Below are 26,209 nucleotides of genomic sequence, written 5' to 3' on the forward strand. Positions count from 1 at the left end.
CTGACTAGAGATAAAACTTCAAGGCTGCCCACCAGGGCACCCGAAACCAGATCAATAGGTTTTTACGCAGCAGCTACACCTCCTGAGACGACCAGTCGGGCACTTGGGATACCAGTAAGGATCCAAAAAGCCTGTCTCCCTTGATGGCTCTGGCTCCGAAAGACCCCGGAGCGAGGCACCCTGGGTCAGGGCAATGCCTGGGCACTGGGTGACTCCCAGCCAGGAGAGGTTAAGGCAGGTTAACCACTTTTTATGTTTTCTTCACTTGCAACTTTGTGTTCCCACACTCCTCCTGAAGACAAGCCTTGTTTTAAGTCTTGCTAGACACATTCTGTTTTGTGTTTCACTGCGAAGCCCGAGGGGTGGCAGGGGAAAAACCTAGGCGAATCTGAATGAAACCAGCAAATTTGCAGGGTGTTGTCCTGCCAGAGGCTGCAAACTGGAGCAGATGAAAGACCGGTACCTCAGGACACGTCTCAGTAGCCTGGGTGCTTTGTGGCAGCCTACAGCCGGGCTGCGCCAGGTCTGACGCTTTCAGGTTTTAGCTCATCATGGTTTCCCCCAGAAGAGTATGTGTTCCTCCTGCACCAGGCTGAGAGCAGAGGTGTGGGCCTGGGTGAACCAGAGCCTCAAAAGGGCCGAGAAAGCCTGGTCTCCTTCACCCAGCGCCCAGGCATTGCACACGGAGAAGTAATTCGGGCACTCATCTCCTTCCATGATGGCCCTTCGTCCTGCCATGTCCTTGAGAAAATTTGCCTCCGGAGTATTTATACCGCATACCATCTTCCAGGTATGCCATAGGTGTCCGTAAGCATCTAGGACAGACCTTCCCACGCAGGAGAGAGCTCCCCAGGGAGGCGGGTGAGGCCATCTCCTCCTGGGGACAGCCCAAGGCAAGAGCCACCCAACTCGGCTCTGACCAGGCTGAGGAAATCTGGTTTGCATTATGGCACAGCTCTTGTTCCCAGGAAAAGCCTCATGACTATCATCTACAGATTTTTAGGTGCATGCGGGGCTAAGCGTAGGCGAAGCTTTTGAGCTTTGCATTGTTAGTCCCAGGGACACGCTTAGGTGCCCACGTATTTTGGTGGCTTCACCTCCAGGTCTAGCAGGACCATACCAATGAAGGTGTCTCCCAGAAGCTTACACTTGGGTGCTCTTTTCCTTTCTAAAACGTCACAGGCACATCTCTAACAAAAAAAGCAGAAACCATCCACAACCCTCAGGCACTGCCTCCAAAACAGAAGCTGTACTTCAGTTAAATGGTTGCTAATTTTTTTTTTTTTTTCCTGAACATTAGCAAATCAACATTTTTTCCTCTAAGCTCATTGCTGGCAATAACTGAACTCCGTTTGCTGATAACTTCAGTACATCATACAAAAAACCAATTCAACTTGAGGCAGGCAGCATAGAAAGTTTTAGTCCAGGCACTTGAACTCTGGCAACGCTAAGGTGCTGATAACAGGGTCCGATCACAAAAAGCACAGAGGAATAGCTAGTACCAGCTGCACGGCTAATGTTACAGATAAATGTGACAGGCATTGCAAAACCAAAATGCTTATAGAAGGGAAAACTAAACTGTTTAATAGAAACCTTCCCCAGGAGTAAGATGGGACCTTTGCCAGCAAGCCAGAAGGAGGAGAGCGTCTCTTGCGGTGTAACGAGATGCCATCAGCAGTAAGCAAGGGGCTCGCTCTTCTGAGAAGGGATGCGGTCACTTGCGTCCACGGGGCTGGAGAAGCAGAGGAAGCAGCTCGCGAGATATGCCGACAGGCTCAGGAAGCAGAAGTGATGGCAGCAAAAATTAGCTCTTACTAATTGCAGTGCCAAGTCAAGGGCACAGCCAAGCTGGCCCTTGCAAAGAGGAGACACTTACTCTTTCTAGAGGACCTGGGCATGGGGGGTTAGCAGTCCTTGATGGAAACGACTTGCCAAGTGGCAGGTTTACTGGTTGCTCGGTTTTCTGCCCCGTTTCCACCTTCAGTTTTGTTTCTTTTTCCACAATAAAGTCCTTGAGCATGGGCACGCTATCCTTCGCAAACCCACAAAGTACAAAAGAAACTGCTTATTGTTTTTCATCAGTATAGTTCTTCTAACCTTGGCTACTAACGGGCTGCAGCTTCCCAAGGGAGAGCCAAAGGGCACAGACTCTTCCCAGAAAGCCACAGGACAAACACCATGGCTGTGATGACTTTTTTCAGGCAACTGCCCTATATGGAAGATATGTCTTGAAGATTATCCCAGAATGGTGGTGAGGTATTTTTCCCTACATTTGGTGTACTTGCTGCTGTCAGAACCGGACCTTCGGGTGGGACAAGTTTCCAGGTGTGCAAAAAGAGACATTCATTTTAAAGGAGGCCAGTAATAAGTGGGGCACTGTGGGTGGCTGCAGGGAACTGTCCTGTTTAACATCTGTATCAATAATCTCAAGGAGATGGAGTGCGCTCTCCTCACAGTTGCAGGGGGACCAGTCAATACACTTGAGAGCAGGGCTCCTGTCCAGAGCGCTAGACAGGCTGGAGGAAGGGGCCAACACAGACCTGGTGAAATTCAACACAGATGACAGCAAAGTCCTGCACCTGGGAAGATGTGATAACCCCATGGCAACAGTACAGGTTGGGGACTGCCTCCCAGCATTGTCTCCCTCCAGTATCACGAAGGCGTTGACGAACTGGAGCAAGCTCAGTGGAGGACAACCAAGATGGTCAGCATGCTGGATGGAGCATGTGCCCTGTGAGAAGATGCTGGGGTTACAGGGCTCGTTTGACCTGGAGAAGAGAATATTTGGGGCAGGGGGGCTAAACAGCAGCCTTTCAGTATCTGTGAGAAGACCAAAAAAGACAGAGCAAGGCTCCTCGCTGTGGTGAGACAACAGGCACAGGCTGAAACAAGAGAAGCTCAAACTCGTAAGGAGAAACTTTCTCACCAGGACACCAGCCAAGCAGTGGACCAGGTTGCTCAAAGAGTCTGCGCAGTTTCCATCCTCACAGGTTTTCAAGATCGGGTCAGGTGAAGCCCCGAGTAGCCGGCTCTGATCTCACGGCTGACCCTGCTTCAAACCAGAGGTTGGACGCCCCAAGGTCCCTTCCACACTGAACTATTCCGTGAGCCTATGATCCTAATTCTCTTTAAGCTTTACTGTCCTCATATCCTGGAGATTTTTATAGCCTCTGGTGTAAAAATTAAAGCACGTAGTGTGTCATCCTTTCTGCTTCTACAGGGAAAGGCCTCACTCATTCACCTCACAGACTTTAAAGCACAATTTGCGTGAGCAGATGGATGGGACTTAGTCTTCCCTTTTTCACCTATTAACACCATATTTGCCACCCTGATTTCTTTTCAAGAGCATTTTTGGTGTGCACATCATGCAAAAACCTTCAGCTCGGTGCAGAGGACAAAGGCTGCAGCCACAGACAGCGCAAGAGAGGAAAAAGTCCCTTTCTGTGCCACGCATAAAAGCTGAATGCTTACGTGGCTTCTAGGAAAATTTTAAAAAGAAGGAAAATAGAAATAAAGCCAAAATGAAAATAATTTTCTTCAGCTGGCGGTGTGGTGATGTTAATAGCTGAGGGCCTACAAATCACAGTGTTCCCATGCTACAAAGCAGCCGCCCTGTAAGAGCAGAGGTTCCTGGGGGGGGCTGTCTCTTGGTACCGTAAAGCAGGATGAGAAGCTGCCCCTAAGACTCACGCTGCAAATAAAGTAGTTTCTCATCTAAAACAGATACAATGATGGCTGTGGTAAGAGCAAGACTGGACACAGAAGGGCAGCTGGGTTTTTCATCATGGCTGGTGAAACATGGGATATGTCCCTGCTCACCCACGTGATGATAGGAAAATTTTTGCAAGTTGACTATACTAATAAAGCCAGTCAAGGAAAGGCACACAGTAGTGGTTAACATGGACTTTGCCCCTTCTCTCCTCTCCCTCCTCATACATCCAGCAAAGGCAGCCACAGTGCTGTGGAGCAACCAACCTGCCCCATAGCACAGCAAGGCTGTGTGGCTTTAGGGGGCCAGATTCATCTGAAATTTCCATCTGAAAATAGAGACAGACCCCACTGGCATCCCTGAACAATAAAGATTTTTCTGTCTTCACTCTCATGCAGAATAAAGTCACAGAGAACTGCAAAGGAGTGGCTAGTCCCATACAAGAAGAGGCAAAACAGTAACTTTATTAAACACCCACTGCCACTCTTAATATCTGTCTGTACTTACATTGTGCCCTGAATAGCCTGCAAGTAAACCAAGTCATGAATCATGACTTGCTGAACACTGGCCCCATCTCTCCTCTGCCCCTGTTGCATTGCTGATGATGGGACGTAACCTGAAATACTGAGATATCCGCCTCCCTCCTGGGAACTCGCTCTGCTCTGCATCTCCGCTGCCAGGATAACCACACGCTCAGGTACCCAGGCAAGGACAGGGACCAAGAAATCCCAGCAACAGGAGTGTCAAGGATATTTAAAGCTATTCTTTTAATTACAAACCTCAAGCTGAGGTGAGGCTGTGGGTTTGGAAAGGGCTGGTGAGTGCTCCCCCATCTTTCCACGAGCAGAGGCAGTACCAGCATAAACCAAAGGTACAGCTTGCGTCAGGCTGGACCAGTGCAAAGCTGAAAAACCTGTCCTGCGGTACAACTTCCCCTCCACCCTATTCCTTCCTCATACACAGCCAAGGAGCAGCGTCTTGAGACGCAAACTCCTTTTTATCCAGCAGGACCTACCATGTTAGTGTTTCAAAGGGAGCGGTTTGGCTGGTGGGACAGAGCAGCAGAAGCGCAGTCGTCCAGTGTGTGGCAAGTTAGGGACTGAACGCCAGCGTTAAGAACAAGGCATAAAAGGTCACTTCTCGGCCGCAGCCTGAATATCTATTGAACACGAAATAGGCAGCTAAAGAAGAGAAGCATTCAACGTGCCATGAATGGCTGCCTTGTGGATTCATTTTGTAGGAGCCACACATGTGGAAGCCTGTGTCCAGCAGTGGAAAAATCTCACTAACCTATTTTTATCATTGCCAGCAAAGTCTGGCAACTGTCTAGATGTTCTAGGTTCCTTTAAAAGTGACTTTTGATAGGGTGCAGGGTCCACACTGCTGGCAGTTCGAATTAGGTCATTTCCTCAGAGCTGCCAACAGGCAGAAGCTGAAGAGGTGGCTATTTTATAATCATCATAATTATACCATGGCCATAGGCATAAACCACCCTCTAAACATAGAAACCCAACAAAACCCAGCTGGGCCTGTGCTAAGTTAGCCCTTGTGCTCCTTAGTTGAAGCAGCAGCTCCCACCCAAGGCCAGCAGCCCCCGGCCCCCCCTGGGACCCATGGGTGCCCCTCACCAGCAGCAGCAGCCCAGACTTGTTTACTCCTCTGCAAAGCTCCTGGCACAGCTTCCAGGGCTATGCAGCCCACCCGTGTCCTCCCAGGGTGCTCAGACCTTCGCCTGCCTTCATGTCATGAGTCTCCTGCCAGCAGTGGAGGGGAAAAAAAAAAAAAAAAAAGAGAAAAAAAGCAAGCAGGATGAAAAAAAAAAACCAATCATGCTGTAGTACATAGAGAGAGCCCCTGCATTGCTTGGGTCAGTGACTACAGCTAAAGGCTCACAAGCACCTGCCTTCAGAGCTTGTAAGAAAACAGGGCAGGGCTCAGCTTGAACTTCACAGCACATCCCCCCATGGGAACTGCATCTGACTCACATTTATCACCAGGATTTTAGTCCCCACCACTTCCCCCCCCCCGCCCCCCCCCCCTTCAGAACAATTGCTCTGCGCCCATCTTACGCAAAGTTTGCTTGGACTTACAAATTCAGCTGAAAAACAAAAATAGTGGAGATGTACAGGCAGTTCCTAAGAACTGTCTGCAAGCACTTCATATTCTTTTTTTCCTGAGGAGTGGAGAGGGTGAAGTATAGTCCTGACTGGGATAGCCTGTCGAACTAAATCTAGGCTTTCCTGCCTGCTGCAGCCATTCCTTTTGGAGCTTTTTTCCAAAGTCACCCTGCAGGTAACTACATCCTCCCCTTCTGCAAATACATCTTCTCCACACCCTTCACGAGTAAGCCTATTAATTACTGAAACATAGTCAGACTGTGGTATGATGGATTTAAATTTTTGAAGTGGCTGAGAGGGTAGGATTTATTCCCCCCCAGACATGTTAGGCTCACACCTTTCTTGCCACCATTGCCAGCTTCTTCCCACATCCCACACCCTTTCCATATTTCATGGACCTGCTGTCATTTTTTCCTCGTACTCATTACAGTGCTGGTGTGCTAGGATTCCTATAAAATGACAGTGTGCTATACCACAGACAACTTTCCCAGCTCCACTGAAAAGGAGGAAGCTATTTTCCAGCAATAAACCCTGTCCCTGTGGAAAACAAGGCTCTCCCTGCCTTGGTGCACCTTCTTCCAACACTGCTGCTGACCATGCAGCTACCTTGAGACTCTCTCCATTCCTGAGGCCAGCTAGCTCTGATTTTCTAAAGTAAGTCTGCAAATCTTTCTTCTGGCATAATTACCTCGCAGATCACCAGATCACTTTAAAGTCCCTGCCCCTTAGTCAAACATTTGTTTTCTTAAGCTTGCAACAGCAGATACGCTGTTTCCTGGTGCAAATTCCCATATTTTAGAGCATGCGCTCTATTATTTTTCTCTACTGTCCTTGGCTAGCTTAGAACATGTAAATAGCCATATCCTTTAGCAGTTTGGCTTTATCTTCCCTTGTTTTCCTCGGAGCAGCGGACAAGGGGCAGAGCTGACAGCAGCTGTGGAGCAATATGGTGCAGAACACACCAGTATTTCCCCATCCACCCAAGCCGAAACCCAGCAGCAACCTCTGCTCTGCCACTTTGCCCCATGCCTTTCATGAGCTCATAAAATCTTTGCATAACATTATTCATTTAACAACATTACAGGGGGTGTGTTATGTTAATGCCTAACATAGGACTTAATCCCATTACCTGTTATCTTTTCTACTATCCCAATCCAAGCAAGCATCTGGCCAGGACTGCTCTGATCCCACAGCTCTTTGCTATCCACAAACAATTCCCATAGATGTACAATATAGAGTGTCACATTTGGCCACAAAACATAGCTACCTTAAGCAAATTGAGTGCAAAGGATTAGCAGCACCTGTGTTTAATGAAGAACTCTGCTTGTGTGTGAAAATAAAGCTCCTTAAGCCCTTTCTCACATTCCAGGCAGGCTTTAAGGTCTTAACATAGTTACACCTTTCTGTTTACTAATGGAGAAGCTAGGATAGCATAAAGACAAAGTAGTACTTTACTTTTGTATGTTCTCCTTCATCCTATCTATTCCTCCCAATAGACATTACATCCCACCTCTGGATAATTTTTTCCTACTCCTAGTTTTTTTCCAAGCATCAGTACTTGCTTCTCTGCTGACCCACCAAACCAGGACAGATCTCTTCCTAACACGGATCCTCGCTGTGTCCTGACTCATTTCACTCTCCCTCCCTTCACAAGCATTACACCACTGTTAGTCACTTCTGCCACAACACATACACTGGAAAAAAAAAATTAAAAAATGATTGCACTCTGACATTGTCCCAAACAGTGTTTCCTCTTCAGTATTGCAATTCCCCCATTCCTGCTCCCCAGAAAAATCTATTATCCCTTTTGTACAGCTGAGCCTCTACATATTGCTTCACAAGTCACATTTTGCTCCAGCTTCCTCAAGACAATCCTGACCTAACTGGAAGATGGGAAGTCACTCCCTGCTTGGACAGTCAGTGCTACTAACACAGACTTTTTAGGGCTACCATTGGTTAGAACCAAATTCTTCAGGAAATTTGGTCCTGACTGCTACCTGTAAAGTAAAACTTCTCATCATATAACTCATCAATATTCACTACTGAGAAGTATTCATTCCAGGCTAGCTTGCAGATCTTAGGATGACCGCAACCAGGTTTTGCATCTGTAGTTCATGTTCTTGCCAAAAGGAAAGTAGTACTCAAGTAATAAGCAGTAGCTCTTCTCTGATAAAAGACGACTTACCCATCTGTTGGTTACTCAGAAAACACCAGCCTACACACATAGGATGTTCAAAGAGAAGGACCAAAGATTCAGCTGTAGGACTTAAAATATGGGGAAGGGGGCAGGCAGAGAGGCACAAAGTGTTGCATTAAACAATGTGGTTAAGGCAGCAGCGTTGCAAGGTAAAGACTAACTCACAGGAAGCCCCCATCCAGCTTCTGTCAAAGGTGGCAACAGTGGAAGCTATAAACTTAAGTCTTCTGGATATTCAGTTGACCTGGATGCCAGTTTGAGAGCTTCCTCCACAGCCATTACCCAAACTCATCTCCTGAGCTGAGGTGCTGAGCCTACAGCTTAGTTCTCCTCACCCTAGTTACAACCCACTGCATTTTCTTGGACGTTGACAAACACTGCTAGTATTTGGACTACAGCCACATTGGATGTTGGCAACCCAAACACACGCACCAACACGAAGCAATAAAACCAAGGGCAGTTGAAGTCAGCAGTAAACTTTCATTATGGTTGACAGCAATTCAGCCCAGCTCCTTCAGGTGCCAGGTTCAGTCCCATGCCCAGAATGGCACAGCTGACAAAAACACTACTTCTCAGTTCTGCAAGAGCTCAGGGACATGGTAGTTCTCAAATTCCCATACGAGGTCAGATTTTTCCCTCCAGCCTCTCTCATATATCCAAGGAGGAAAGTTAGATCAACTCCTTTCTGGAGTCATTCCAGTCTCTGCAAGACACACAAAAGCATGATGACCATTTCACTTTTTTGAAATTCAGACTTTTTTTGTTTTTTTTACAAAGGCCCCATTAACACAGAGTAGTGCAACACATTACAGAGGAGAACTGTATGGTTTGCATAATCCCTTAAAGAAGTGACAAGGTGTAACACAAGGGTGGGCAATACATTCGTGCATTAATCCAGAGGTACAGCCAGAGCCTGACCCTCAACAATTCTGGTATTTCTCATAAATACCAACCTGCTTTCAAGAAGAAGGTGGGAACAAGCAAGGACTACTAAGAGACATTTGGAGCACCTAGAGGACAAAGACCAGAAGCTCCTAGGAACACAACTGAGATACAACAGCAGGGAAACACCAGATACAGGTATAGAACATCAACTTGCTGGTAAGGATCCAAGTCCATAGGCAGCCCCCACCAGAAGACATTTTAAGAGAAAAACCAACACTTAAAAAGCCATTCAGAGTAGAAGTACAGGACAAATTGGTAATTCCTTAGGCTAAGAGTTCCACACTAATGTCTCTGCTCCCTCCCATACCCATTTTTAAACTGAAACAGGATAGCCACAGCTCTAGCTGCTGCTGCAGGCGGGAACTGCAGAGCTGTACAGTAACCTCTCATGCAACTTTTGTTTTTTCCACTTGGAAACCTGAGATTTGGCACACATGCTGTAAGCCCTTGAGATTGTACTTCAGTGGCTTTAGAGAAACAAAGCACAAAGCCAGCCAACGAGAAAAATCTGGAGCATACACTATGGGAATCTGCCTCATCAAGGGACCAAGGCTGTGTCAGATGCCAGGGGACAGAGTTATGTCAGCAGACAGGCTGATAGAAGAAAGCCCAGCTGGCTCCAGGGTAGAGCCCAGCCTGTTTGCATCAAAGTACCACTGCCTGCATATCACCAGTGTGACAGTCATCCTTTGCCACCCTGTATGAAGATGACAGTAAAAGTGTTACAGCAGTAACATTTTAGGAATATAATTAAGAACTGCTTTTGTTCACACACGAGGAAAGGAAGAATGGCAACACCCTCCCTAACATGCTGACAGTCATCTTTTCTATTCCTTGGAATTCCTTTCAGATATGGCATTGGCGCAGGAGTTATTTCCTGCTTTATACTAAAGCCCCAGTGATTTAACACTTTACACATTATGCAAGTTCAACTCCATGCTATGCATCAAACAGTATGATTAATAAGCATAGTAAAATCTCCTCTTCCCCATAAACATACAATACACCTTACTCTTTATTAAGTATCAAATTGTCTCCAACATAAATTACATCCAAATTATGTAAGTTTCAAGAAAGTCAGATATTTTATGTACAATATTTGTCTTGAGTCAGATATACCTTTATCATTTTAACCTATAACAAAAAGCAAACCTACATCAGTACCAAATAAAGCATTAAAAAGGTAACAAATATATAACTTTTTAGAAATGCTTTCAGAACGCTAAAGTTAATGACAAAGATTTTATAGTGCAGCAGTCTTGGGTTTTTAGCTCTTAGACCATTTCTCTGTTTCTGCGGATAGCACAGCAGAGAACCATACTGAATATCATGCCGAAAATCTGTAAAGAAAACAAACACATTACAAATCAGGGGACCAAAGCACATTCTTTTATCAACATGGGCACAAACATAGCTGCTCTTCCCAGCCCGGATGCCATTTTAACACTTCATTCTGCAGTTCATGTCCCTGCCCCTCCCTTCCACCTCCAAATTTCAGTCCATTCTCATGAATCCCTTTCACCCTCAATACTTAAAATACAAAAATAGATCAGCTATAAACCACTGCTGTATCTCCTAAGAAATCATTGGTCATCCCAGCATATCTGCATCCATGTCATACTTGCCTCCAGAGAAGTCTAACAAAGAAGTGCAAATTTTCTTACTAGCACTGTTATTTCAGTTCTCAAGCAGAGTCTTTAATTGTTACAAAGGAAACAAAAGCAAGGATCCTCAAGAGATATTAGGATTAATAAGTGTGCTGGCAACATGACCAATACATCTTTGCCCTATCTATACATGCACCACTGATAAAACTTCACCACTGCTAAAACTACAAGGAGGCAGATCCTAATCCAAAGCAGAAGCAGGGAGGTCCAGGACACTCCACCCTCTGCGCTGCCTCGGGGCCCCGCAGCACACACCCTGGTCCTGCCACTACTTGTCATTAGCGGAATGGGCTTGTAGACTCCCATGCCAGGCACTGTTCAACAGACTTCTGCTGTAAGTATCCTTTGGCCGTACAGCTACCCTCTAAGTAATCTGGAAACTCACCATTATTACAGCAATGCCAAGGCCAACTGCTCCAATCACATTCAATTTTGAATTGAAGACATCATCAATGGCAGCAGGGCACGACTGAAAAGAAACAAAGCGTTCATTAGTGTTTCGTACATACAAAAGGTTTGTTTCTGCTTGTTTGTCTGAGCTCAAGTCTGCTGACTGATGCTACACCTTTGACCAAGTCTGCTTGCGCTAGAGATGAAGACTTATCTTTTGAAAGCTGCTTTGAACTGGCCTTTATTTTCACATCTTTAGAGAAAGCCAGGGATGTTGGCTCCACCACAAAAGTTGGTGGAGAAGTTTACATCTACTCTTCAAGTATCTAAACCTCTTAACTGCACCTTGGCTACAGCAGTTGATCAGGTAGATTAGGACCAACAGCAGTTGTACCAGACTTGTTACTAAGGGCTGTCAGCATTTAAGCTGCTGTATTGCTCAGCCCTTCTCAAAATAGATTTGAAACTGCTCTTGATATTTCCAATTGCTACTGTAATTTTGCAGACACCTTATGAACACACAGTACATGGGAATGGCAGGATTCCTCAAGCTGCATGCATACATGCTAGGCTATGGATAGATTCATAGAGGTGCCAGTCTGAATCCCAGGACAATGAATTACCATTGTAACTGAGAAAAGTTAAGTACAGTCCTTTCCCCAGCAAGGACACGTGGTAGCCAAGAAAAAGAACAAGGAAGTTTTACAGAAGGACAAATCTTTAGGAGCCTGGTAGCTGGTCAAAGTCTCATCTCAACTCCTGTCCTACTTACTCCAGCAGCAGACTACAGTGAGCTGCTGAAAACTACTTTTTTCTTTAGTTGTTCCTTCTCCAGTCCAGAAGGAAAGACTGAATTGAAGATTAAAGGGATATACTGGCAAGAATTAACCAGTTAAATCAGAATATCAATACAGACTTGCTTATAGGCACACAGATCAGTCACACCATTACATCCCTCTAATCTCACAGTCTGTTTTTCTACAGTTGGGACTAGGCCATAAACACATCACACATGAAGTCAACAGATGAAACTAAAACACATGTAGAATAAAAGCAAACAATAAAACCTGCATGCCATCTCAGCTACTCTCATATAGTCTAACTTATAGCAGATTGTATGGATGGGACTAAGGATACAGTCTAAATACAGATTGAAACATCTGATGTGGCCAGATACTTGCAGACACAAAATCATCTGTAGTGAAAGGAAAAGCACAAGTAATGTGAAAAAACTCAAGTCATTAACTGAATTCCTGCATTGCAAGAACATTATTTACTGTGGGAAGACTCATACGTGAGGTCTTGGACCATGAAGCAAGAGCACAAGACAGTTGTAAGAAAGAGGAAAAGGGGTAGTTCAGAACTAAACAAGATGTCTCTCCTGTATCTGTGGCATACAGGCCCCTTTGCAGCAGTATTTCAACAGGGGAATCCAATTCAGAGAACTGGCTTCACAGTGACATACTCACCTAAACAGGCCATCAATGCATTATCCCCCTCTCCTTTTCCTTGGTAAAACTTCAGACCTGCTCCACCCTGTGCTCTACTTCTGCCTAACCAAGAGGGGAGGCAACAACTCCCATGCTGCATTTTTTTTAGGTGAAGTTTTGGCCTTATGCTGTCCACCACGCCAGTGAGTCTAGTGACACACAGACTGCACATTTCCTGTGCAAGTTCAGATTTCCTGCTGACCCTGCTTGTTCTTTCCACAGTAACAGTATGTTGATTTTCCACAGCCAGACTGATTATAGAGATAGGTTGCTACGTGTGACATGGGAATTTCCCATGGACTGGAAGGGTCAGAAACATGTTTCTCATTCTACTCATTGGGCAGAGCTGTTAATTTAAGTCATGCTTTACCATTACAGTAATCGACTCCACCATGGTCTTCTTTGGACAGGTGTCCATGAACTGCTGCTCAAGAAATCCTGTAAGACCACAGCAGTCTAGCTACAAGAGAAAACAGGAGAAAGAGGCAAGTTAAATAATCCTTATTTTTGCTCTGTATTTATTTGGTAAAAAGGAAAAATAGATTACATTAGGTTTTATTACAGACCTTATGCAAACTTACTTAGAAGTCCTGCCAATGTAACTGCTATAAACCTGATTTTAAAAAGCCTTTATTGCATTAAAGGACAAGATTCTGAAAGGAGGAGCTAGATCTCATTAAGTATACACACATTAATTTTGGTGACAGCTTGTACAGACACAAAGAGGAACTCCTCATAGACTTGCAGTTGTGCAGACTATGGTGCCTCTAGATCAATACCATGGGTCTAGAGTTTCCCAGGTTTCTTCCAAGTTTTAGGAAAACAAGAACTAGTTCTATGCATTTCAGAGGTTCAGAGGGACAAAAAGGCATACTGAATTCACCGATACTATACAAAAAGATCTTCTCTGCAATTTGTTACTAATGGTCCTTTGGTTTCTTCTCGTTAGTAAGGTACTACACTTGTATAGGGGACTGGATGACATGAGGAACAGTGTGAACAAGCTGCATTACTGTCTGGTTTAATTATAACCATGTACTTACAGCTAACTGAAATGCTTTCAGTGTCTCTCGGGCAGCTGGTTGAGATCTCTTTGCATAGGTTTCCTTGTAGAAGTCCTTTAACTCTTCAATAACCTACAAGATAGCAAAGAGTTGTGGTGTATCACTGTCTTACCTTAATATCAGTTATGGAGAACTTGTTTTGAGCTAGGCATTAAAAATTCTGCAACCTACAATACCCATTCCTTTCACATGTAGAAATAGAGGGTGGACAGCATTTCTCACCCAAACAGGTGAGCCTAACTGGTACGCTCACCATAAAAGCCACACCTAAACAGATAAGATTCAGTTTCCCTTCCAAAGTTCTGAGCTTCCAGGAGGAGTGAGAAAACCAAGTCTTTGCCCACTGGTTACACAAAAATATTCCCTATTAATTTCTGTACCCCAGAAGCTGCTATATTCCCCTGCTGTATAATACAAGCAGAAAAGCAACCCTGATCACCAAGCACCTTATTTTGAAATAAGACAGAATCTTGACTGCTTCTGAGGGGACAGCCCAGGTCAGTCATGGTTTAGATGCAGAAACATTCAGCCCATAGCTGACCCAGCTCACATATAGAAGTGGTAAAGCTTCATTGATGGTCTGCTTCACTTCACAGCTCAGCCAGGAGGGTATCTCTAGCATGCAATAGCATCTTGGATTCTGGTTTCTCTGCTACAGTCTCATTTTTAAATATTATTTTTTTGTATTGTTTTGCTCGAATGCATCTTCTTCCTCTCCCCCAAATTCCCTGTGTAATCAGGATTTGACTAGTACTGCTATAGATTTCAGTAGACTGCTAACTTTCTGTGGGCACAGTCATAGAATCACAGAATGGTTTGGGTCAGAAGGGACTTTTAAAGGTCATCTATTCCAGCCCCCCTCCCATAGGCAGGGATACCTTCCACCAGACCAGGTTGCTCAAAGATCCACCCAACCTGGCCTTGAACACTTCCAGGGATGGGGCATCCACAGCTTCTCTGGGCAACCTGTTCCAGTGCCTCACCACCCTGCCAACTTTTAAGAGCAACCTACCTGTTCTTTATTTGCAAATCCCCAGATAGCAGCAGCAATTTCAAGGGCAAAAATCACAAAAAGGAAGAGGAAGAACTAGAAAAGAAAGACCACATCATTAGTTAAGACCATAGCACCACAAAACAGCTTCACACATACATACTGCAAGCTTGTCCAGTCCTCAGCACCCAGCCTTGTGGGAACTGTCACTCAACCAGATTCCAGTTGGAGGTCTGAAACACTGGTAAGACCAGGAGAGAGGACACACTGCACTGGGTCAGCACTTCTTCCCAGGAGCGTCAGAAAGCCTGGCAGTGTTTTCCAAGCAGAAGTCCTCCTTTTTGATCAGTGTTAATTAAAACCAATCATCTGTTAACTCAAACTTTGAAGTTGCCCAGGTCACTCAGACACATCACAACAGCTGACACCACTTCTTTTCTCTGGTTTGTCACTCCTATTGCTTTAGGAGTCATTACTTAATACCCAGCTTGCCTCCAACTCCCAGAGAGCTAATGGTCAGTTTGTTTTATTTCTATTTTATGCGATACACAAGTGTCATCTCCGTGTTTGACTACCAGGTCCAAAACACCACTACCATTTAAAGGCACTTTAAAGAGGGATATTCAGAATTACAACAAAGGGCTAGAAGCATTATTTTGCAAGAAATACACAAAATTAACTTCTTCCATGACACAGAAGGGGAATTGTTCTTTCACCAGCTATAGTAGTAGTCTTTTATTAACTAAGTCTTCTGGCTATTTGGCTGAGTAGTTCCACAAGTGTACAGATGTGCATGAACCCAGTAAGCTCTACTGGCCCCTCCAGTCTGAAAACAATGAGGTTGCTCTCCAATAATTGGCTTGCAGAGCAGTTGTCAACTAGAAGAGCTCATCCTGTGATTATGAACAGTAGAGGCTTGTTGTTTCAAGGATCAAATACCACAGTTCTAGTCTCAAAGATTAAAGATTGCACAGCCTTCAGAGTTCAGGACAAACTGTTTAATAAACAGCATTACTCTTATCAACATTTTAGTTCTGTGTTCACACATGCTCCCAGTCTTGATACTTCAATGTCTGAATATGTCCCTAAGGCCTGAAGTCATCCTATATTCAGATACAACAGGCACATTTGGATTCATGGCCAGAAGTGGAAGCTACATCTAACATTGTAGCATTATGTAGGTGACCATGACTTTAAACATTGTGGAGCCAAAACAATCAGCATCTGCTGCCCTTGAACCACACAGCAATATTTTCCTTCCTTTCTCATTGTGCTGCTAAAAATTGAAAAGCTACTCTGAACACTTACCAGGCCAAGCATACATTGAGATTCCTGCAATGCACCACAGCATCCCAAGAAACCAACCAGCATCATAAGTGCACCAGCTCCAATAAGGATGTAAACTCCTAGGGAGGAAAAAAATGGAGACATGTATACAGGCTAGTTGAGACCTCAGCAGCAAGGTATAAAATTAGTTGCTCCAGAAATAGCATTTGTAGCTTTTGCCAAGGTTTAAGTTTCTTTACTGAGGTGTTCCAAGCAAATAAAGGGCTGTCCTTAATTTTCAAAGCAAACACATCAAGACTTGTGGGGCAATGCATTGATAAATAAAAACTTCAATTTACAACATGTCCCCTACTGCAGTTTCACAGGTTTTAGAAAATGGGCAGGATAAAGCCATCTCAAACTGTAAGACACATGTTAAAACTGGCTCAGAGCCAGAGTTATCAACTTATCTTCAGATGAAGAGTGTTGCAGTTAGAGACAGCTGGAACTAGTGATCTATCAACATCTGAGAATTCTTGAAGCATGCTACCTCTAGGAGAATGGGTATTAAAAGGCATCATAATAATCTGTCATAAGGCTTTAAATGCTTTCCTACCCTGCTTTTCCATCAGGAAACACTGAATTATTCCATCAGTCATGGAGGTACAAGTCTACACTTCAGCTGCCTAACTTAACAGCCTCTCTAACCACAAGAAACTCCGCATTTTCTGCTTTTGCAAAAGCAGATACTTCTTCAAACTACATCAAGTGGCTGAGCCTGTAGACCATTCTGCCCAGAATTTAGGTAGCAAGTGTGCTGGAGCATAGAGAGCAAAGATTTCTGCACTAAAAGACTCCATTTATGCCCAATCCTTTCCTCCTAAGCTTGGGAACTGCCAGCCTAAGCATTACAGCTGCTAGCTGGTGAGAGCAAGATGTAGCAAGCAAAACAAATCCCAAAGGATGGCAAGAAAGTATTATTGGGGTGGTGAAACACGAGACAAAGAATCAGCACAAAGCATGTAGAATTAGTATGACATTTCTATCAATGTAAACAAAAATTGGGGTCCTCTCTGGCCCTCAGAGGCCAAATCAATACTATTTAAAGCAAGCCATATGTGAGCATTTGCAAATGATATTTTCTAGATGCAAACCAGTAAGATTAGCTGCCAAAATAAACATCTGCTTGATTAAGCACATGTAAGTGATTAAGCCTGACATTTCTTATCAGCAGGAAATTCTGGCACCAATTTTACCCCAGCTTAAACTTTTGCATTTAAAAAAAATCCATCAGAAAAGCTTTTGAGGTAGCTTGCTATTGTTACTAGGAGCAAATTGACAGATTCTTTCAGTTTCCTATTGGAAACTGCAGTCAATAACCACTCCCAGAAAAATATGTTAAAACAGTAATTCCTGTTAAACTTTTTTAAAACTCAGTTTAACCTACAGAGACTTCAAGTAGGTTTCACTGGCTGAATGCAGCCAGGTAGATTAAGTATCACATCATAAAACTTTTATGCTTTAGGAGGTGAAAGAGTTGTTTTAGACTACCCAGAATAAGACTTGTTAAATATTCAGCTCAATGGCTAAGTTTAGATTTCTGTTCCCTTTCCAAGGTCCAGTTAAAAGCATCTGGAAATCTTCCTGGCAGCTGCAAGAAGAACCCAGTTTGCTACCTTGCCAGCATATCAAGGGTGAAATGCCAACTTTCTTACAGAAGAGCCATCTACATGCCTGTGGCCTCTTCATGGAGTTGCACAAGCATTTCAATATTCCCAACTACGGTCTCTAACAAGCCCAACTCACCATTCCTAACAGTACTCCCTGTAGGCACAGGCTACCCTGGTACTATAAGGCTGCAACAGAAGCTGCACCACCCAGCATGCCCCACACCATCTTTACTGACCCTTTAGACACCAGTTTGGGTGTTGTGACAGGTTGAGTAGCTCACCACAGGAGCCAGTTTTCCTGGCAAGAGAAAGGCCAACCTAACCATGCTGTGGATGGCTGAGTGATGCCTGGCAAATCCACATGCTACCAGGATGTGAAATAGGTATGCATAAGGATTGTCCAAATCAAAGATGACAGACACCTATGTAAGAAAGGTACATATTTGAATTTGCTTTCTTCAATTGTTAGAGGTCTTCAAACACAGCTACTGGGTTTCAAAAAAGTGTTTGAGCACCTACAAGTGACAACAACCAAAGCAGCACATGTTCCTCTGCCCAAGCTTAAAAGTGACTCTAGAGATCAAAGCCAGCCAGTTAGGATAAAATCCTATTCAGTTAGGAACTCCTACAACATTAGAATAACAAGCTGAAAACACATGTGTTTGTCCTTTAGTTGGTAATCTTGCAAAACAGAATAGATCAAGGAATAACTTCCACCTGGCCTAACTAAAGCTACATTGATCTAGGTCACATGTAATAGTTGCTCATATAGACCAAGATATTTGTGCATCCTTTCCATTATGTTCAGTATAAATTAGCATACACAGGGCTGTAAAAGTTAGACAGTAGTACATATGCTTCTTCTGAGAGATGAGGCAATAGACTTGGGGTTTTGGGGTAGCTTAGGTTGGTCACTTTGGAGGAAAATAATTAGTTATTGATGTCACCTGTGACTACTCATTTAGTTGAGTGAAACTTTGCTGACTTATATTGTGAGAAGCATCAGGAAGAGACACCCTCTGTGTCTACCAAGAGTCCTCCCTGGTATGCTTACAAACAAAGGCTTACCAACAGCACTCAAAAAGCAACTGCAGGGTTTAAGCTGGGAAAAAGGTGAAGTGATATGTAATGCATAAAGAGCCAAGTAACAGCTAGCATGACACTGCTGCTGCCTGCGTGAGAGCTCAAAACAGAGGCTGGCCCCCTGCACCAGCCAGGGGAAGCTGCTCTGTCCCACCAAGGCTGTTTAGGGCAGTTTTGTCTTTAGCCTCAGGAAGACAAAGGTTTCTAAGCAGTCTGGAAATCAGGGTGCAAAAGTGTGATCTATCACCCCGAGCCATCTCCTTGCTTACCTGTGTAAAACGTTGTGTTGTTGGATTCCAGTTCAAAGATGCTTTTGGTCTGCGAATCAAACCGAAGCCATAGTCCAATTGCAAGAACTGCTGTCCCTGCAAGCTGTAAGGACAAGTAAGTCTTGTTAAATAATGCCAATTAATACATTCACCCTTGCATTAGTAGCATCAGAAGTAACACAGGATACAGCTGTTATTTAAAGAGGTGGTGACAGAGAACCAGCATAAAAGGATGGGGACACCAAAACAAGAACAAACTTAGCTCCTGACATGAAGCATCTCATTGACAGATGCGTTTGCATGTTAAACTACAATGCCACGCAAGAACAATGCCGTTCTTGTTCTTTACTGAAAATACCCAAGGTTTACCAAAGTGCCAAGTGTCAGTATTTCCACTGCCCCCTCCACCCATTGTTTTATTCTGGGTGACCGCAAAGACATTGCATGGCTTAGCGTGACCGCAAAGACATTGCATGGCTTAGCGATCTTAAATCTTCACACTGAAGGACTAGTGTATCACAAGAAAAAGTGCCTTGTAAGGCCAGCTAAAAGTTTTAGCATATTAAACAGACTGGTAAGAGTTCAGTGTACCACAGTACAAAGTTTAGAAAGAGTGCTCTTTCTTGCAAAACAGGATAAAACCAATCCAGTGAAGTTACTGCACTGACAAGAGGAAAACACAGGCTACTGAAACATCAACACAGCTGTGTGCTGATCTGGAACAATGCAATCAAGTTATGGATAAAAATATTTAGTTTTATTTTATTATCACCTCTGTCTGTGTGCCTCAGGTTCCTCTTAACATTGGTGACAGTGTTTGCAGAAAGTCATTGTGTGTATAAATTAGCTTCTGGGTGAAACATCTGGCAGAAGGCATCAGAGAAGTGTTGCAAGAGGGAGTTGCACTCTGGTATGGCAAACACTAACAGTTTGCCTTGAACAGACTGAATCCTCCCCACTTTAAAAAGAAAAAACTGGAGTCATCTTGCATGCAAAAAAGAAACCAGGACAAACTAGAAAGCTGGAGAGTAAGCTTCTCAGCTCTTCCTTCTCTCCTTTGAAGACCATTTAACTATCAAAAAAAGCTCTACAAAAGTGAGATGAGGACAGAAATACCACACATAGCAGCAGACATTAAAAATTTAATCTCAAGAGTGAGCAATAAGCTTAGAAAGTCTGGAGCTTTGGTTAGGCAAAGCATGCATGAAAAGAAAAACAAACCAAAGCCTTATCTCTGATAAGTTCTTTCTAGAAGGGAACAACATTCTTGATTCACCACCAAGAAACTGGAAAGTGTTTACTAATGTCAATTTTCAGTGATAATACAGAAGGCATTCCCACAGAAGGCACCTATGGGTATACTCCTTACTTCCACACCAAGCCAAACTCCCCCAGCCCCAAGCTCTCCCCACAGGGAGCCCAAGAGCCCTTTCTCCCCACTATGGGAGCATCCGCATCAAAAGGCAGGCACAGCTTTGCTGCCCATGGTTGTCTTCTCCAGCCTCCTAGGCTTGCTCTTCCAAAAAAAAAAAACAACCAAACCAGGGAATGCTCTGAAGATTCACACAGGACAAAGAGGATGGACCTAAGCAAAGGTTTAAGGGAAGGTATATCCCTTGTGGCTTCTCAGCAGAAAGCATGCCGACTGAAGTGCTAAAGGGCTCAGGTATCAGTGAAGAAAAGCAAGAGGCCAGCCGTGCCAGAAAAACCAGCATTTCTTGTACGGCAGGCACCTGACTCCCAAGGCTGCCTCAAAGAGGAGCTGCAGGGTTTTAGCTGGGAAAAAGATGAAGTGATACACAATGCAGAGAGAGCCAAACCCAAACAGAGGTTTCCAGACCTATGCAAAAGGCACTTTGTTGGTGTCAGGGGTGCGTAGGTGCAGGCTTACTCACAAAGCATGCAGCGGAGAACAAAGCCTGCACATACCTGCAGCTTTCCTTGTTAGGGATATGCTGACAAAATGATTTTAAGTTATGCTGAAGAACCTTGGTAGTACACAGTATGTCACAGCAGCATTATTATTTCAATTTACTGTGCCACAGCAGCACCCCAGGGGAAGGGAGAGGTGCAGGAGAGGGACTGGCAGAGAGAAGGGTTGCTGGTCCACCTGTGCTCACTGCTACAGCCTCACTTGAAAAAAAAGCCTTTGCAATCTCATCTCGCTTCAGGTCAAAAGCCAGGAGGGCTTAGCAATGGAAAACTCTCACACTGCTTCTAGCCTACAGTTAAGTCACCCAGTATTTAATAACACTGTCTGAGACTCACTTTCCTGGGTCAGTCTTCAGCTTTTATAGGCATCCAGATCTGCAGCATTAGGAGAAGAAACCTACAGCCTCCGCTTCTTTTGCTAGCACTCATGAATTGCAAAGCCACAAGCCTGAGCACACCCAGCTGCCTGCCATGTCAGTGGTTTGACAAGCCTCAGTGTTGGAGCAGAGGGCTCCAGGGCAGCGCTGCAAATGGAGCAGGGCACAGCAAAGGACTGTCAGAACTAAAACCCAGAGCTGATCCCACAGCAGACCTTTAAGGCCAAAGTATTCAAACTGTGAAGAAACTCCAAGTCGTGCTACAACCACGTAGATAATCTTACAAGTCCAAACAAAGCAGAAGGCTCAGTTAATGATCTCTTCAGAAACAAACTGGTTGGTTAACATTAGGGAGAGCTGACATACCTAATATGGTTCCTTTCCCAAAAGGAAATTTAACTCTGGGTGGTGGGGGCAAGGGTTGAGTGGCACATTTTCTCCTTGGGAAGGCAGTCATCCTGTGAAAAAGATGATCACAAGGAGGCAAGAGACTTGTGGGATCACAGAACAGTGATAATATGTAATGCCAGGGAACTGCTCCACATCACTAAAAAACAGTAGGATTAGAGAGAGAGTTCTCTCCATGGTGGACTAGGGAAAAAATGCAGCTCACTCTTCTGAAGCTTCCCTCCTTTCAGACTTAATACCCCTCAGTTCTTGCTCACTGACTCTTTCAGTACAGTCAGGCCCTACCCACTACCGGGCCAGCCATGATCCTACGGAGCTCTAACACGCTTCCCTCATCTGTTTCCAGGCTGAAGAATCCCAGTCCACCCACAGTTCCTGGTAGGAAGAGGAGGGTTTCTGCTTTCTCAAACATTACCAAGCTCCACTCTGTTCCTCTCAAGGTAGGCAGAAGACTGGAGCAGCCCACAGCACTGCAGGACACCAGCACACCATGGATTTGTGCAGTGGCATCATCTTTCCTCTCTTCTAGCTCCTTCGCTTCTGAAGCCGGTTTTCCTCTGGTGTTGCTGAGCCATTGCAGACCCTTTTCTCCCAAGACCTCATTGCTCTGTGGCAGCAGCTGCCCCTGAACCTACTAGTTCGTAACTCCAGGCTGCCTCCTGCTCCTGCCTCCCACACGCATTACTCCATGCCTACCTTTGGCAAGCGTCACCCTCTGCTTTGTCACGCAGCCTGCTACGCCAGCATGCACCCATCTTTGTTGCTCTGAGCAATGGATGCTGCTCAAGCACCGAAGTGTTACCTCGCCGGCTTTTCCAGGTTAGGTGGGACTGTACTGACCACCACGCAGTTTGCTCCTGCACACCAGCTCTGCCAGTTCTCTCCCCTACAAGAGAGTTCCACCTCAGCTCAGCCCTGCCTCCACTCAGTCAGCAATTTCATCCCCACCAGGGTCTTACTCCAGGACTGCTTCATTTCCCTAAGAGCCCTGAGATCTCCAGCAGACATCGAACAAGTGAACTAACATCAACCAGCCCTTGCTCTCTCCAAGATTCAGGCTTTTAAAGGCTTCAAGTTAACAGCTTCATCAAGCCCAACTTCCCCTTGCAGTAGCCATTCTCTCTCCTCCAATGTCACATCTCCATGCGTACACCAACTTTTTATTTTTAAAAAAATCTTCTCCTCTGCCTATTCCAGAGGCACCATGTGTGCCACTCTCTACGTCCTCCCGAATAACATAAAACAAAAACCCTAGCCTCAAATTTACCACATTCCAGCCCTCCAGCATTAAGGCAGGTGGTGAGCAGGAGGTTTTCCCTAATCGCAACACATTTATAGTTCTGAAGTAACTGTTGCATGACCCTGGAAAGTTGTTAATCAGCATGTACTGTTGCTGTTTCACCACCTTTTCATCAGGAGGTCAGTTCAAGGCTATGAGGGATTCAGAGTCAAAGACAAGTTACAGCACAGAACTTCCCCAAGGTCCTCCCCAAGCACCCCCACCCAGTAAGAGAAACTCCCACAGAATACCACTCCCATCATGCTCTTACACCTGGACCCATTACTGTCTGTAAGGGCTCCCCTGGAAGCTCCCTGGTCCTAATGTGTCTGAAGGACTACATTACTTGGGTTTGCTTTTGGAAGTTATTCCTAAAGCTTTCCTTTGGCTAGCCTTATTGTATTTGTGCATTTGACTCACCAGCATTTACGAACCTTTATCTCCTTCCTTCGGACACAGCTTCAACTTTCTGGGAGTTTCCCAAGTTTTGTTTTAATAGCCTCCTATACCAAGCTGTTTCACTCTCTCTGCTTCCTCTCACCCTTGCTCAAGTCTCTGATGGAGGCAAATCCATGCCACCTAACATGCAATCTACAAATACCCACAGGTTTACTGCAGACCATTTAATTCCTCACCTGTCCCTTTGAGGCAACTTATTTTAAAAAGGGGGTACTGTGTAAGCTCGATCACAGTTTCAAAGGACCTTTTAGCTTCTCTTGCTCCAGGAGGTGCACTAAATCTTAACTACATCATTGTCACCATTTGCGAGTAGTACTTGGGCAATAGGACCCCACACCCACAGACTACTCAGAAGCAAGCAAAGGCTTATTCCTCCCCTTGCAGCAGGTTCCCAAAGCCAAGACCCGGTCACTGGTTGTGCCTTCAATTTTAGGATCAGAATTGCACTCCAGCACAACACTTCTGCTCAATTTACTTCCATTATTTAATAAACTTTTCACATCTCCAATACCATAAGAAGCATTAAAGCCTTCTTTCTTATTAGGTTTGTTCCTGCCCTCTAGTGCTGCCTGCCTCAAGACACCTTTCTTTTTACACCATTCATTGAGGCCTAACAGTCTAAAATAGCCCTAAATATTGCTACTTTATTCCTCCATAGAGGACACGAAGATCACTAACACCACGCTTGAAACTCCCTTTTGACGGGGGAGTGCCCTTTTGGTAGGGCAGAGATCCATGCTGTGAGCCCTGAGAGCCATGAGCTACCCAGGCTTGTCTACACACACTTATCTCTGGCTTAACAGGTCAAGCCTGCATCCACGCTTCCTGGGCACCCAAAGGTGCAAGTAAAGTTGCTGAGCTTTATTACCATGACACCCCTGAGCAACAGATACCTCCTGAGCTAAATGCTCCCTATTCTCAGCCCTGGGTCCCAGAGAGGCAAGTGGTGATGCTCACATTAAGAGAGTCTTTGAGGCAATGCCTTTGCCACAACAAGCATTCTTGGGCTATAAAATAGTTTGTAGAAAGTCTGTAGTTTTAAAAAAAAAAGATAAAAAGCTACAAAGCAAACTATGAATATTTCCTCCTGTTTCAACAAGAGGTTTAGCACCTCACCGACCCAGAGGTTTCGGCCACTGTGTTGTTAGGCTTTTTCCTCTTACCAGCTATAACCCTCCAAATCTGACCCCCCTGCTCATACTCCTGGCGAGTCTCAGGTGGCAACACATGCTTTCCTGAGCCCTTGTGAAGTTCCTCTGCACAACTCCCCTCAGCTGCAGCCCAGTTCCATTTTCTCACTTTGCTGAAACCCATTTTTGAGAGTATTTTATCCATTAGTGTTGCGTCTTCCAGTCGTCCCACGCACAACACTGTAATTGACTCCAGAAGCGGTTTCTTTCCACAGCTCTGACTTAGTTCCTCCACAACAGAGGGTGAAAAGGAGTCACAGGCGCATTTCTCTGCCGTAGCAGATAGCCAAGAGAAAGCTCTTTTTTTTGAACTCCACACTTCACAACTACACATCAGGCACGCAGGCAGTTGTACTGTGTTTCCTGTGTACTTCTCCCCAAGGCAGACGATGCCAAATTCAGATGTCCACGCCCCGAGTGCTTGAGAAGCAGCCATAATCTCTCAGTTAAGCCAAGCTTTCTGACGCTGCCTGGCAAACAAGATAGTCGTGCCAGAAACCGCGCTGGAGATGCCATTTCCACTCGTGACCGTGGCGTGCTCCTACAGATTAAACTATTTGAGGATTTTCTTTACGAGACGCTGCCCAGAAGATCCGAGGCAGAAGCCACAAATGAGCCGCGACCATCGCGACCACAAACGCTAGCTTGAAGAATGGGCTCACCACCTCCTGTTACAGCTTTCACGCTGCAAAAACCTACCGAGAAGTACAACCCGCAAAGAGAGTTTCTGGGCCAGCCGTAGGTACTGCTGGCGGGGCGGGGGGAAGCTACCTTCACACCTAGCGCACCCCCCACACGTTAACGGGCAGGACACGCAGCCTGCCTTAGGCTAACCCCAACCCCACTAAAAAAAAATAAGAAATAATAAACTTGTGAGCCGGCTGTATGTCTTATTCAGGCGCCTCCCGCCGAGTTCACGGCACGCAGCACACTTCGTGCCGCAACAGGTAACCGGGCCCCGCGGCGGCGGGGAGGGGAAGAAGCGCCCACCCGGGGTGGCCGGCGGAGCGGGGCGGAGAGGTAGGGCGGCCGCAACGGGAGCGGCGGGGGGGGGGGGGGGGAGAAGGGGAATGGGGGGGCAGGGCCTATCCTGCCGGGGGGGGGTGTGTGGGAAAAAGTAAGGAAACCGACAAAACCCAAACGAAACAGCGACGACAAAAAAACCCGAACAAAACCACAAAAACAATAAAGCCACCGCTCCCGGCACTTCGCCGCCCCCCCCCCCCTCCCCGCTCTCCCGGGCAGCCCCGCCGCGGGCTCCGCAGCGGGGCGGGCTCCCCTGAGGCCGGGCCGCGGGTCCCTCACCCAGAAGATGAAGTTGAAGCCGAAGAGCAGGTACTTGATGCACTTGGTGCCTCCTTTGACGGGCATGGCGGCGGCGGGAGGTCGGCAGCAGCGGCGGCGGTGGCGAGGACACCTCGACCCGGCGCCACTCCTTAAATCCGGCTCCCCCCCTCCCGCCCCGTCACTCCCGGGCTCTCCCCTCGCCCGGCCTCCTCCCCGCCCCCGGGCCGCGCCCCGGACCGGCCGCCCAATGACCGGTTCCCGCCGCCGCCCCGCACCTGCTGCCGCCCCGGTGAGCCCGGGGTGTGAGGGCTGTGTAGGGTGGGGGGTGTGAGGGGGTATGTGTGTGTGTGGGGGGGGTGAGGGGTGTGAGGGGGGGGGTGTGTGTGGGGGGGGGTGTGTGGGGGGTGTGTGTGGGGGTG

At 45.8% G+C, this 26,209-nt stretch overlaps 1 protein-coding gene across 1 annotated transcript; it reads right to left on the reverse strand.

Moving 5' to 3' along the window:
* Nucleotides 1-9,965: 9,965 nt before the first annotated feature.
* Nucleotides 9,966-25,959, reverse strand: CD9 (CD9 molecule). Its single transcript, XM_052789823.1, has 8 exons — nucleotides 25,809-25,959; nucleotides 18,859-18,961; nucleotides 15,879-15,976; nucleotides 14,592-14,666; nucleotides 13,559-13,651; nucleotides 12,886-12,975; nucleotides 11,021-11,104; nucleotides 9,966-10,308 (listed from the first exon to the last, which is right to left on the reverse strand). The coding sequence occupies exons 1-8, from the start codon at nucleotides 25,872-25,874 to the stop codon at nucleotides 10,243-10,245; spliced, it is 675 nt and encodes a 224-aa protein (XP_052645783.1). The 5' UTR covers nucleotides 25,875-25,959; the 3' UTR covers nucleotides 9,966-10,242.
* Nucleotides 25,960-26,209: the final 250 nt, after the last annotated feature.

Source organism: Harpia harpyja, chromosome 6 (assembly GCF_026419915.1).
Source record: "Harpia harpyja isolate bHarHar1 chromosome 6, bHarHar1 primary haplotype, whole genome shotgun sequence".
Lineage (NCBI taxonomy): Eukaryota > Metazoa > Chordata > Aves > Accipitriformes > Accipitridae > Harpia > Harpia harpyja.

Coding starts and splice junctions, on each gene's coding strand:
- CD9 (XM_052789823.1), bottom strand. CDS start 25,874: ATGCCCGTCAAAGGAGGCACCAAGTGCATCAAGTACCTGCTCTTCGGC. Junction 15,977..18,858: donor CAACACAACGTTTTACACAG/GTAAGCAAGGAG, acceptor TTTCCTCCCTAG/GAGTTTACATCCTTATTGGA. Junction 11,105..12,885: donor TGGAGTCGATTACTGTAATG/GTAAAGCATGAC, acceptor GTTTCTTTTCAG/TCGTGCCCTGCTGCCATTGA.